This window comes from Peromyscus maniculatus, chromosome 9 (assembly GCF_049852395.1).
Source record: "Peromyscus maniculatus bairdii isolate BWxNUB_F1_BW_parent chromosome 9, HU_Pman_BW_mat_3.1, whole genome shotgun sequence".
In the NCBI taxonomy this organism is placed as follows: domain Eukaryota; kingdom Metazoa; phylum Chordata; class Mammalia; order Rodentia; family Cricetidae; genus Peromyscus; species Peromyscus maniculatus.
In genome coordinates, this window is record NC_134860.1 from 100,893,245 (window position 1) to 100,906,936 (window position 13,692).

Below are 13,692 nucleotides of genomic sequence, written 5' to 3' on the forward strand. Positions count from 1 at the left end.
ATCATTAATCAACACAATAGCCCACAGACAAGTCTACAGACCAATCTTATGAAAGCATTTTCTCAATTAAGAAGCCATCATCCCAGACATATAAAGGGGTTTTCCAAGTTGACAAAAGATTAACCAGGACAAACCCTTAAAACAAGAGTCTATAAGAAGATAGACAGACAGACAGACAGACAGACAGACAGACAGACAGACAGATAGGCATGATGCAATTTTAGAGAGAGAATATGTATTTCTACTCAAGCAGCCTATATATTTGGTAATTCTACTTAGAAAATATCAATTACATTTGGCATTTAAAAGCTTAGAAAAATTCCAAATAAGGCCCTAGAATTTAAAAAAAAATATGACCTAATTTTAAATAATTGATTAAATGAATCAAACTGAAAGGAAGGCAAACTTAAAGATGACACAAATTAGAACTCAATGTATCAGTGGTGTTGTTTGTTTTTACTCTTTTGGAGGGCCTGCCACCCAGCTCCCAAATAAATCACACACAGAGGATTATTCTTAACTATAAATTCTTAACTATAAATGCTCGGCCTTAACTTGGCTTATTTCTAGCCAGCTTTTCTTAACTTTAAATTATTCCATCTATCTTCTGTTTCTGTGCTTTTCCTTTTCTATTTCTGTATATCTTTCTTTGTTTCTTACTCCATGGCTTGCTATGTAACTGGGTGGCTAGCCCCTGGAGTCCTCCTCCTTCTCTGGCTATTTCTTTTTCCTCCCAGATTTTTCCTTTTATTTATCCTCTCTGTCTGTCAGCCCCACCTATTTCTCTCTCCTGCCTCACTATTGAATGTTCAGTTCTTTATTAGATCATCAGGTGTTTTACACAGGCACAGTAACACAGCTTCAAAGAATTAAACAAATGCAATATAAACAAAAGTAACACACCTTAAAATAATACTCTATAACATAGCAGAAAATAATTGTATCTATTATTAAGTTTAGGGCTCAAAGTGTAGTTCAGTGGTAGAGCACTTCCCTGGTATTATGGTGAATCCATGGGTTTGAACCAAAGACATCACCACTCCACACACATATACATAAAAGGTAGGTATGTAAACTCTGAGATAATTTTGAAATACAAAAAACAAATGGGGGTATGCTTATTCTCTTCAGTAGAAAATCTTGTCTTACCCTCCAGGAACTCTGTCGGGACGCCCACTGCTAACACAGCTGGCTCCATAGCCTGTACAATCTCCACACACTGTGCATACCATGCACTGCTCCAGCTTCCACTTATGCATGCCTGGAGGGCACATCATGGACTTCTCATCTTTTTCATCTAGTTCTTCTTCCAGGTCTTCATCCATTGCTGTTGCCATATTTTCAACTCCAAATCCTGTTTGACAGATCAATTTATAATTTATGTGGATTATTTCCATGTCTAAAAACAGGTATTTTCCAATTTAAGAACAAACATGAACCCTGCTGTAATCTAAGTGATTATGTATTTACTCACTTTATCTATTATTCCTCATCAAACTTATTCATTTATCTCTTATGTATAGCATATAACCTAAAGCACAGCCACTCAAGGTACCTATGTATAATCAAGAAATCAGCTCAGGGCTGCAGAGGGTAGCTAAGCCATTAAAAGGCTAGGCTCACATAGTTGAGCAAGTGTCCTTGTGGTATGGTAGAGCATCCGTTGGGTATATGCCCAAGAGTTGAATAGCTGGGTCTTGAGATAGATTGATTCCCAACATTCTGGGAAACTGTCATACTGATTTCCAAAGTGGCTGTACAAGTTTGTACTCCCACCAGCAATGGAGGAGTGTTCCCTTGCTCCACATCCTCACCAACATGAGCTGTCACTTGTGTTTTTGACCTTAGCTATTCTGACAGATGTAAGATGGAACCTCAAAGTCATTTTGATTTGTATACCCCTGATGGCTAAGAATGTTGAATATTTCTTTTAAGTGCTTCTCAGCCATTTGAGATTCTACTTTTGGTAGTATACATGATTAAACAAGGAGGGTAATATTTGTTGATAGGCTACTGCCAAAAAGAAAATGACAACAATTTGAAAAAAAATTTGCTTTCCAGCCGGGCGGTGGTGGCGCACGCCTTTAATCCCAGCACTCGGGAGGCAGAGGCAGTCGGATCTCTGTGAGTTCGAGGCCAGCCTGGGCTACCAAGTGAGTTCCAGGAAAGGCGCAAAGCTACACAGAGAAACCCTGTCTCGAAAAACCAAAAAAAAAAAAAAAAAAAAAAAAAAAAAAAAAAAAAAAATTTGCTTTCCATGGGACCTCTCAAAACTGAGAAGCTTTTGCAGGGCAAAAGACACAGTCAATAAGACAAAAAGACACCCAACAGATTGGGAAAAGATCTTCACCAACCCCACATCTGACAGAGGATTGATCTCCACAATATATAAAGAACTCAAGAAACTAGACATCAAAGCACTGAACAGTCCAATTAAAAAATGGGCTAAAGAGCTAAACAGAGAATTCACAAAACAAGAACTACAAATGGCTGAAAGACATTTAAAGAAATGCTCAACATCCTTAATCATCAGAGAAATGCAAATCAAAACGACTCTGAGATACCACCTTACACCTGTTAGAATGGCTAAGATCAAAAACACCAATGACAACCAATGTTGGAGAGGATGTGGAGCAAAGGGAACACTCCTCCACTGTTGGTGGGAATGTAAACTTGTACAACCACTGTGGAAATCAGTATGGCGGTTTCTCAGAAAATTAGGAATCGAACTACCTCAAGACCCAGCCATCCCACTCTTGGGCATATACCCAAAGAATGCTGATACATACCATAAAGATACATGCTCAGCTATGTTCATAGCAGCACTATTTGTAATAGCCAGAACCTGGAAACAACCTAGATGCCCATCAACGGAAGAATGGATGAAAAAAATGTGGTACATATACACAATGGAGTACTACTCAGCAGAGAAAAACAATGAAAGCATGAAATTTGCAGGCAAATGGATGGAACTAGAAAAAATCATCCTGAGTGAGGTAACCCAAACCCAGAAAGACAGTTATGGTATGTACTCACTCATTGGTGGATTCTAGATATAAAATGAACAATCAGACCACAACCCATAGAACCATAGAGGCCATATATATAGCATGGAGGTCCCTAGGATGACTGTGGCATATAATCAATTTCAGTTTTACTCAATTATTGAAAAAAAATAGCCAAATGAATGGAAACACATGAACTATGAACCAAAGGCTGAGGGGCTCCCAGCTGGATCAGGCCCTCTGAATAGGTGAGACAGTTGATTGGCTTGATCAGTTTGGGAGGCATCTAGGCAGTGGGACCAAGTCCTGTGCTCATTCCATGAGTTGGCTGTTTGAAACCAGGAACTTATGCAGGGACACTTGGCTTAGTCTGGGAGGAAGAGACTGGACCTCCCTGGACTGAGTCTACCAAGTTGATCACAGTCCTCGGGGGAGGACTTGTCCTGGAGGAGGTGGGAATGGAGGGTGGGCTGGGGGTAAGGGGAGGGCGTGGGAGGGGGGAGAATAGGGGAACCCATGGCTGATATGTAGAACTGAATGGTATTGTAAAATAAAAAATATATACCACAAAAAAAAAAAAAATTTGCTTTCCATGAACAATTTAGTCATCAAAAATGTGTTACCATTGATTTATGTATATTTTTACAAATATTAAACAGGTAGGAACATCACTTGCTCAAAAACTAAAAATATTATTTTATTTTTCCAGTGATAAACTTTTATTATCAAGGAAAAATTCAGGGGGTTTTAAATTTATATGAAATCAAAGATTCATTCACTTAAAAGTGTTTTTAATTGCTATGTATGTGAGTTTTGCCTGCATGTATAGAACCTGGGTCCTCTGAAAGAGCAGCAGGTGCTCTTTACTGTTGAGCCATCTCTTAGGCCTGAGTCATTCATTTTTGGAAGAGTAAGATTCTTTACTATATCCCAAAAAGCTAATGAAAAGACAACATATTTCTTGATACCTAAAAATGAAACTCCTACCTTTCCCTCCTTGGTTCATAGCACCAGTGTCTCGTCCACATTGTCCTTTATTATTTACACCAAAAGTCCAAACCTCACCATTCTTCATTAAAACACAAGTGTGAGCTTTGCCCATTGCTACCTGAGTTACAAAATGGCCTTTCAAGTCAGACACCAAACCTAGAAAAAAGATACAAAATTAACAAAAACAATGAAAATATTTCTGTACCTAGAACAACTTTAATGCAGAAGTCATTTTCTTGAGAAAAATAATTCACGGAAATGGGAAACAAAAGACCTAACTACAGGTAGAAAACCATCAAATTAAAAACAAAAACAAAAACAAAAAACAAACAAACAAACAAAAAAACATTAAATGTAGTTGGGACAAATATCTCATCGGATTATTTCCAGCTAACTTTTCCTGCCTGCTTGCTCCACATGCCAATACCTTTGAACAGTACTCAGAAGGGCCAGCCCCTCTCAAATTTCTACTGTAGGCACAAATAAGTCATGAACCTTTACCTGCTTAGACTGCCTCAGCAACAAAATTAGTAAAACACTCACAATAGTACAATCAAACAGTGTTTTTATAAAACCTGTAGTTTTACAAAACAGTACCAGCACTTACTGTAAAATCACATTTGTTTATTTACTTGCTTCCTGTGAATGCACTCAAGTGCACATGTGTCCATGATGGGCACAGATAGGACAGAAGATAACTTGCAGAAGATGGTCCTCTCCTTTCATCACCTGAGTCCTGACCATTGACTCAGGCTGTTAAGCTTAGCAACAATTGCCTTCTCATGGTGAATCATCTCACCAGCCATCAAAAGAATGTTTTTGAACCCCTAATACTTTCTTCCACAAGCCACCCCATTATTTCCTTAACTTCCCTTATGTTACTTTCAGTATGCTTTTCACATCCATTTCCTACCATTAGTACTTACTATTTGCAAAAATTTTAAAAGTACAAAAGCATGATTAACCTTACTAAGAACTAATAATACTAACAACTAAAGAGTTAGTTTTCTAAGATATATTAAAAACATTTCCAAAAATTAAGGCAATTAGGTAAGTTGTAAAAATTCCTAATTTCAGTATGTAGCACACTTGAAAAAATATGTATAATAAGTATCTCATGGAACAAAGTTTGATACTAATACCAGATGATTATATGCTGAGCTCTTGCATGTTCCAGGTTCTGTGCAGAACATTTCTTAAATGTTCTTATAGAATTACAAAAATAAAATATGAAACAGATACTATCCTTTGCCTCTTTTTAAGGGAAGGGAAACAAAAAGAAAATTCTGAATGTTAAGTAAACGTTATCCAACTAAAAAAAGCTAATAACAAATCTGACTGTCTAAAGTCACTGAACAATATCCACTTAAGTCTGTCATGAATAAATCTCTCTCCAACTGCAAAAGGGCAGGTAGACCTTTTTTTCTGCTTCACCTAAACCCTTACATGTAAATCTTCAATTTCTATTAGCATTTTAGCATACAATGGTTATGCTGAGTATTATTTTAAAACTACTAATGTGCTATCCCAAAAGTCTGACTCCCTCTAACAATTTTAGCCCACTGAGAATCTGAATGTTAGCACATTAAGTCAGCACTTCTTTTACTTGGGAGCAGTTCCAGTGAATAATTAACTGCTATAAATTTTCTACGTGCTGATTTCTCCAACCTTGGACAACCACTTAACTTTCCAGTCAAAAACTCCATTTATCCTGGCTTCCTTTTTATAGCAAAATTCAAAGGTATTACACATGGATCTCATATAAAATCACCCTAAGTGGGATGACTAATTCATTATACTCATTTCTAATTACTATGGGGAAAAAAAAATCTAGCAACCAAATAGTATAAGGTTATACGATTAGAACTTGTAAATATAAAACTATCTAGCTACTTCCATCCCTCATATCCACCTCTTAAAACTTAGTTTTATCAGTCAGGCACTTGATAAACTGATAAATAATTCTTGAGCCTTTGTGCTACGAATTATAGAATACAGTAATTAGCAAAGGAAATAATATTTCCCCACTGTCTAAGTGAGGAGACAGATAATTCAATGATTTAAAATCAGCTTTATTATAAAAACTGACTGCTGATAGTGACTAACATTAACCCAAAGACACGTTATACAGCACTTCAATGTGAAGGGAAAGCTTTCCAGAGAAAAGAGCTAAGGGAAAATTTCCCCCAAGTTCATTACTAGCTATGTGTGAAATGAACGTCAGACCTTCTAGTGACAAAATACAATGGAAAACATCTTCTCCAAAGTTTCAGTTGGAAGAAAATGCCAAGTATGTAGTTAAAGCATATTACAAATGTTAATTTTCTAGACACATCTGTGTTACATCCAGTAATTCATATTGGAATCCTTTTTGCATAAAAGTGATATTTTTTAACTTACTTGAACTATCAGAATAAATAGCATCTTTCCCAAACATGTATAATTCTCCATCTTTAGAAAGAACAGAACTACTCCCATTATTGCAGGCTGTGTAGACCACAATCTTTCCTTCCATTTTAATGATCTTTTTAGGTTTATAGGGTTTTGACTGCCGTCTGCTCTTAGCTAAAAAGAACAAATAAAATGAATGTAAGGTATCTATATGCAAATAATAACAATGATTTATATATAAAACCAAAGAAAATGAACAATTTGTTTACCTTTTTGATACACTTCATTAAGTCTCATAAAGGCCAGGGCTTACCATCATGTAGATTATAATTAGGAATGGGCTAGCCTCATATGTCAATTAATATTTAGGTTATCATTGACAGTTCCTCTAGAACAGTGAAATTCCCAAAAGGAAACCCAGTTTGCAATAAACTTCTAGGAGTCTCAATCTCTAGATTACTTTTATATTATCCACACAACTACAACAACACACATACCGCCCTAACCCCCTCCCCAACATACACTTATATCACCTTCTTTTTAATCTCTCTTTATAATTAATACGCAGTTATAGTAGATCATGGAAACAAAGTTTCTTATTCATCTAATAGATATTAACTAGCTGTACCAAGTCAATGTGATTGTAAAGAAAGATGATACTCATATGAAAATGAACAAATAAATAGAAATATGGGTGATTTAAAAAGCTACCATTTTCAAAAATTCTAGCATCAAAATAAGTGAAAGATGGAAAACATCAACTAGCTGTTCATTTGGGTAATCAATCTCTTTCATGCTTTCAGAATAAAATTATATTGTTATGCTATAGTTTAAAATACCACCACAGCTTTCATATGACTTGATTCTGATACACAGTCTTGTAACTAGTTTAAATGAATGTTCTCTAAATGTTCAGTTCCTAGGGGATGGTAATATATTCTGTGGCTTTTTAAAGGGCTAATCTCAGGGTAACTTTAATTTTCACTTAATTTTCCATTATATATTGACTTTCAAAAAACTAATCCCTGTAAGATGCTACACCAAGGAATATGATGTTATTTATTTAAGAGAGAAAAATTATGCTTTGAAGAAGGATCTAAACAGAAAAAATATTAGATCAAATTATATATTTTTTTCATTGCAGAGCAAATGATTTCCTCATAGAGAAAGAATGCCACAAACAATAATCCATAGCTAACATTTATAAACAAAGTTACATAATGTTTATCTTCCTGTTAAAATACATATTCCTTGCAAAGTTTTGGGTTTAAGTAATCTACTAGAATAATTAGATGGAAAAAAATCACCAACCACCTATTCTCAGATGAACAGTCATGTACCCAGAAGATGAAAATTCACTCACAAGGACTGCAGAGTGAAATAGACAACCACCTTTCCTTAGCGCATGCTTCACTGCATGTCCCTTATACACACAGGCTGCTGAGGCCAGTGCTATTGCGATGACGTCACACTAACATTCAGTAAGTGCCAGCTCTCAGGTGACTTACTTGACTCGCCATCTTCTCCTTTACTTGCAGATCCTGTAAAGAACACACTTCCATCCTCCGCAACTAAAAGGGCATGCGAACCATCATGTCCAACAGAGAAGTGCACTATCTTGGGAGATTTAGTAATTGGTAGCTCAACCCATTTTCCTGCTGAAGGACCACCTTGTTTAATTCCAAGACTCTGGTACTTGCCAGTATAATATATCTTATATATTAAAAAAAGAAAAGAAAAACAAATATTAGAATTTTTTGGAATGGTGCACCAGGTTTCACAAGAAACTAAAAGTTTCCATATTTCATTGAAAGGCAAAAATAACAAAAATATTCAAATTTCATCACCTGCAGGAGACAGAAACTGACCAACTCAAGTTTACTTTTTATATGAACAGTTATAATTTTTACAATTTTCATATTTATATTTACATGATTGTAATCATAGGAGGAAATTCATAAAATTTGTTATTAACTTCCAAATTTATAAAAAGCTACATGTAAATATATGCTTGATAATTTCTATTTTCAGAATTCCCTTAGTTATCATATGTTCTCTTCACATTTATTAGACAAAAAAGAAACTTCAATCTATACAGGCTAACCTATCAAATAAAATTAATTAAACATGCTTCTCTGTTATCTAAATTATATATTGTATTTGTTTTGGACATTAGAACATTTAGAAATTTGTGGTATCTCATATCAGAATAAACACAAAATACAAATTTAAACTAATTCAAAAATTAAATGAACCCATAATTAAATACTTGCAAAAATATAACTTTTAAAAAAGTTTACAAATTTTTAGGGCCTTAAATGATACTATTCTTACATAATGTTATTTTCAACATGAATAAGATTTACCATGTAAAAAAACTACAACATTTAAATGTATAGATTGTCTGAATTATATAACAATTTGTACTGTCTCTTCTAGCAGAAAAAGTTAATTTTTGAAACAAAATAAGTAATTTACCTTTCCATTTGCTGTTTTCATTAGTGCAAACTCTCGTCCTGCACCAAGTATTGCTGATTCCTCATCAAATCCTGTGCCTTCAAGAAAACAATACTATTAAGTAGGACTGCATTTTTAACATAAGTAATTCTAAATACAACATGCACTCTATCAAATAATATCAGTTAATTCAATTAGAACTGTCTGGACATGGTGGCACACTTAAGTTCAGGCTGGAGGACACTAGCTTGGGAACATGATGGGCTACCTAGAAACACTGTCAGAAAATGAAATGAAACAAAACAAAACAGAGTAAATATCAGTTCCTAGAGATACCACAACAGGCCCACAACCTCAAAAAAAAAAAGATAAAAGTTCTAATCTTGATGTATTTTAAATTACTACCAAACAACACTTTATAACAAAATATTCATAAGTCAATGTCAACAGTAGTCATTGAATTAAGGTGTAAAAATACATTTTTATTAAGCATAACTGTTAATGAACATCATAAAATGTATATATTTTATATCATTTGCTCTTCATAACTATATTACCCATTGTTTAAATTAACAAATATAAAGCTTAGGAGTTAGTTCATCTAAAACCTAAAGCTCTCTGTGATTGAATTAAAATATGAAGATATCTGGATACAAACTTTCAGATTCTCTGTCCTGTGCTTTTTTATAGAAGAAAATTTCCTAACTTTAAAAATATGTGTATATATATACGTACATTTTCAAACTATAAATTAAAATTTTTTTATACAGTATATTTTATGATGTTTGGCCAGTCATGCAAGCAACCAATGATTCTGTAAACTTTTAAAATGGGAAGTTTTAGCTCAATTTGGCAGTTTTCCCATGGAAGGGATGATACACAAAAATCCTATACAATTAAAATATGTGAGATAAAAAAACTACTGGCAAGATTAGTAAACTCTCAAAGATAAAAATGTCAAAAGTCAGATCTTATATAGATTCCCCTAAGTTACAGAACTGCACTAATAAATCTTCAGTGGAATTAAATTAAAGACACCAAGCATTTTCCATTCATATCCTTAATGAATATGTTTATTTTGCCCTATTCAAACTGATAGTTGGAAAGTATTATTAGCCACTTTTCTAAACACTTTCTATTACCTTGTCTGTTTACAGGCTGTATTTCCTAGTTACTTCTATATAGTAATTAAAAATTTTGCTTTATAGTAATAGACACAGTAGCTACTAAATTATGAGCTGCATTGCTGAAAACAAAGAGATTTTAAAAGTAAAAAGAAAGACTTGTTTTGTCATCTTACTTATTATATGCAAATCCTTTTCCAAATCAAACAGTGATATTCCACAAGCATGTAAGCATTTCCTGGCCAGTTTAAGCTGTAATTCTTGTTGCAGTACAGGTTCAGTGCTTGTGGCAAATATTCTGACAACAAAGCCATCCTTAAAAGAAAAAATTCGGGATTTTTATATTGCATAAATCAGTCTTCAGGTACTCAATAAAAGCCAAGTAATTTAAGAAAAAGTGGTTTCATTTACAAGAACTACTGATGATTGCAAGCACTTACATCTCTTGAAGCAGCTATCTGGTTTATATACTCTCCATCAGTAAATAAAATATTTTGACCTTCAGTGTGGCAATCTATACAAAGTAAAGAAAAAGTAATTACATTAAACAATAAATAAGCAACTCACGAAATGATTTTACTCCTCTGTTGAAGTCAGAATGAGAGTTCTTCACACAATAAGAATACACTTACACTCAAAAGGAGACTTTTTAAAAATAAGAATTACAAATTAAGAAAAAATAAACAATACTAAGAGTTCTGGTCACATGTTGTGCTTACATTTATAAAGCTTGCATAATCAAGAATCTGAGAGCCCACCTAATTTCAAAATGAATTAGTATCAGATACAGTCTGAAAGTTGAACATGCACCATGATAAACAAACAATGTTGGTTATGATCATTTCAATATAATCACATGCAATTTAGGCAACACTATCATCAGACATACACTTCAGTCATTAGTGTCACAGAGAAATACAGATAGATCTAAAGCTTCTGTATTTGAAGTCTATGGTGTCCAACTGCAGATATCCCTTGCTTTACAAAATAAATGTCAAAACTACTTATATATTTCCCATGTAGAAAGTCAATGTCTATTCCATCATATTTAGTATTTATAATGTTCTAGACTTTCTAACCATTTATCCTTCTCAGATCCAACAACTCAATTCTTTTTTTCTCAAACCAGCCAAATATCTCAGCTACCACCCATATTTGCCAGCATTGAACATATCTCTGTAGAAGAGTGCACTGTATACTTTGATCAAAGTAATGCACAAGTTAGTTGTAACAAGGGATACCAGTATCACAGAAGGACCCTGGAACATGTGTTAGTGACTGCTGCTAAATAACACAAACTACAAGCAAAAATCAACATCTGTATAAATTGTATCCTATGAGAAAACAAGTATTCAGCAGGCAATTCTAAAAGCACACACATTTTCTACAGTAACCATGGAGAACTAGGATGAACCTCTCCATTAATCACAATACAAAAAACAAGAAAATTCATTTCTAGTTCAACCTGAATCAACAAAACATAAAACTCTGGGATTTTTTTTTCTTTTTTTTTTTTTGGAATACAGCAAAGGAGCCCACCCAAATATGCTTGATCTTTGCCCAAGAGCTTCATACTAGCATACTTCCTTATTATAAATATGCAAAACACAGGCAGACCCTTACCAAATAGAGAATTCAGTGATCACAAACTGGAAATAGAAACTGGGAGACAAGGCCCACTGGTAGCCCAAGAGACTTGGTAATCAAAGAGAGGAGAAATCGAAAGAAAGAGTTCCTAGTCCACTGTACAGAATACAAAGAGGCGCAAGAAAGATGCTTCTCAAGCTCTAAGCAGTAAGATTTTAAACTAAAAAGCAAAGAAGAAAAACTCATTATAATTTCAGATAAATGCAGGGGTGAGGGAGTGAAGTGGCGTAAGAAGAGGGGCAAAAAAGCCTCATATTCTGAGCAACCTGTCACCAGACGTGGACAGTAAATGACATAAGAACACAACCTGAAAGTAAATAGAATAGAAAGAGTAAAATGACATTTGACAAGGGTGTTCATCCATACTGCAGTGAAATAAGACTAATTAGACCATGAAACTGAATGAATTACCAATTTATGTTCATTTTAAACATGGCATTCATGAATACCTATAAATCTGACAGTTTACGACTATTCTTCTTGATGGAAAGGCTAGAGAGAAGAGTTGTCCCTTCCCAGGGAAAAAGCAAACGGTTGTGTTGAAGAAAATGTGGTCCATGCCAAAGTATTGACAAATGACAAACACGCTTCTTCAGGCTTGAGTCAATGCCGAGTCTTCTTGTCACGTCATATCAAGTTTTTCTCTTTATCCTTTCTTTATCTATTGTGGAATATTTTAAGATAGCATCTTCAGAAATATATCAAGCAACATCTGCAAGCTTGGAAGACACACAATATGGGACTATCCTCCCAAAGTTTGATTTGTTCTTCACTGTGGGCACAGCATATATTTATGAAATACAGAAAGCCACACTTGTATGGTTAAAATTTGCATTTATGTTCAATGATGCAGAACTTAAACTGAAGAAAATCATTAACAAATCATTTTTAAATATGGTGAATAAAAAACACCTTTAGGTAGATATTTTTTAATTTTCTTTTCAGTTACAGCATTTATGAATGAGGTGGAAAGAAATTACTCTTTTGTATCCATCTATGTGAAGAATAGGTTTTGTCAATAAAGAAATTTTCTTCTAAGACATCATCCAAAAATGAATGGTACAGAGGCAGAGAGAAAGATGATCTTCCCATTGTAATTTTTGTACCAAAAGAAAAAGAAAACCGAAAAAGAAAACTGGAAGACTCCCATTTCAATATATATTAATCAGTAAAACATAATTTATAAAATTAAAATGATGCTGCAAAAGCCTAAAGACCTGGAAACATATTCAGTAATAAGTTAAAGGGAAAGTTCAACAAAAAGCATTATGTAGAATATGATCATTTTTATAACTATGTACATATGCTTATAGGAGTTCTCTGGAAGTACAGATGTTATTATTAAAAAATATTTTTAGATCATCCAGGCATGGTAGCACATGCCTTTAACCCCAGCACTCAGGAGGCAGAGACAGGTGGATCTCAATGAATTCAAGGCCAGCCTGGTCCACACAGCATGCTTCAGGCCAGGCCAGTCAGAGCTGCATAGTGAGACCTTGTCTCCAAAAAAAAAGAAAGAAAGAAAGAAAGAAAGAAAGAAAGAAAGAAAGAAAGAAAGAAAGAAAGAAAGAAAGAAAGAAAGAAAGAAAGAAAGAAAGAAAGAAAGGAAGGAGGGAGGGAGGGAGGGAGGGAGGGAGGGAGGGAGGGAGGGAGGGAGGGAGGGAGGGAGGGAGGGAGGGAGGGAGGGAGGGAGGGAGGGAGAAGGAAGGAAGGAAAGAAGACTTTTTTAAATCAGAAGGTGGAAGAGGAGAACAACACAGGGAAACTGGAACTGGGGTGGAAATAGAGTGAAAGTATATGACATACATGTATAAACATGTCCTAATGAGACCCATTGTTTTGTATAACAAACATATGTTGATACTTAACATTTCTAAAGCTGTTAATATTAAACAAAGATACAGCTCAAGTCTTGTTTTTTGGTTTGTTTGTTTTTTAAAGTAGATTCTGAAAAGAGTTGTTACAAGATGATTTTGTTAGGCCACCCATTTTCCAAAACTGTTCTGTTCTGACATATGCATTTACCTAGTATTACAGAAAATCTGGAACTAATTACTCAGAATTCAGGCAGCCTGTTG

At 34.5% G+C, this 13,692-nt stretch overlaps 1 protein-coding gene across 31 annotated transcripts in view; it reads right to left on the minus strand.

The window, feature by feature from the left end:
- Positions 1 to 13,692, minus strand: part of Mycbp2 (MYC binding protein 2) — a 245,859-nt gene that overhangs the window by 173,599 nt on the left and 58,568 nt on the right. For all 31 annotated transcript variants that reach the window (XM_076545493.1, XM_076545490.1, XM_076545488.1 and 28 more), the window contains exons 9-15: positions 10,408 to 10,481; positions 10,144 to 10,282; positions 8,865 to 8,941; positions 7,895 to 8,099; positions 6,396 to 6,560; positions 3,993 to 4,151; positions 1,150 to 1,354 (exon numbers count right to left, since the gene is read on the minus strand). In XM_076545493.1, coding sequence (XP_076401608.1) covers positions 1,150 to 1,354; positions 3,993 to 4,151; positions 6,396 to 6,560; positions 7,895 to 8,099; positions 8,865 to 8,941; positions 10,144 to 10,282; positions 10,408 to 10,481 — 1,024 coding nt within the window. The remainder of the gene's footprint in view (positions 1 to 1,149; positions 1,355 to 3,992; positions 4,152 to 6,395; positions 6,561 to 7,894; positions 8,100 to 8,864; positions 8,942 to 10,143; positions 10,283 to 10,407; positions 10,482 to 13,692) is intronic.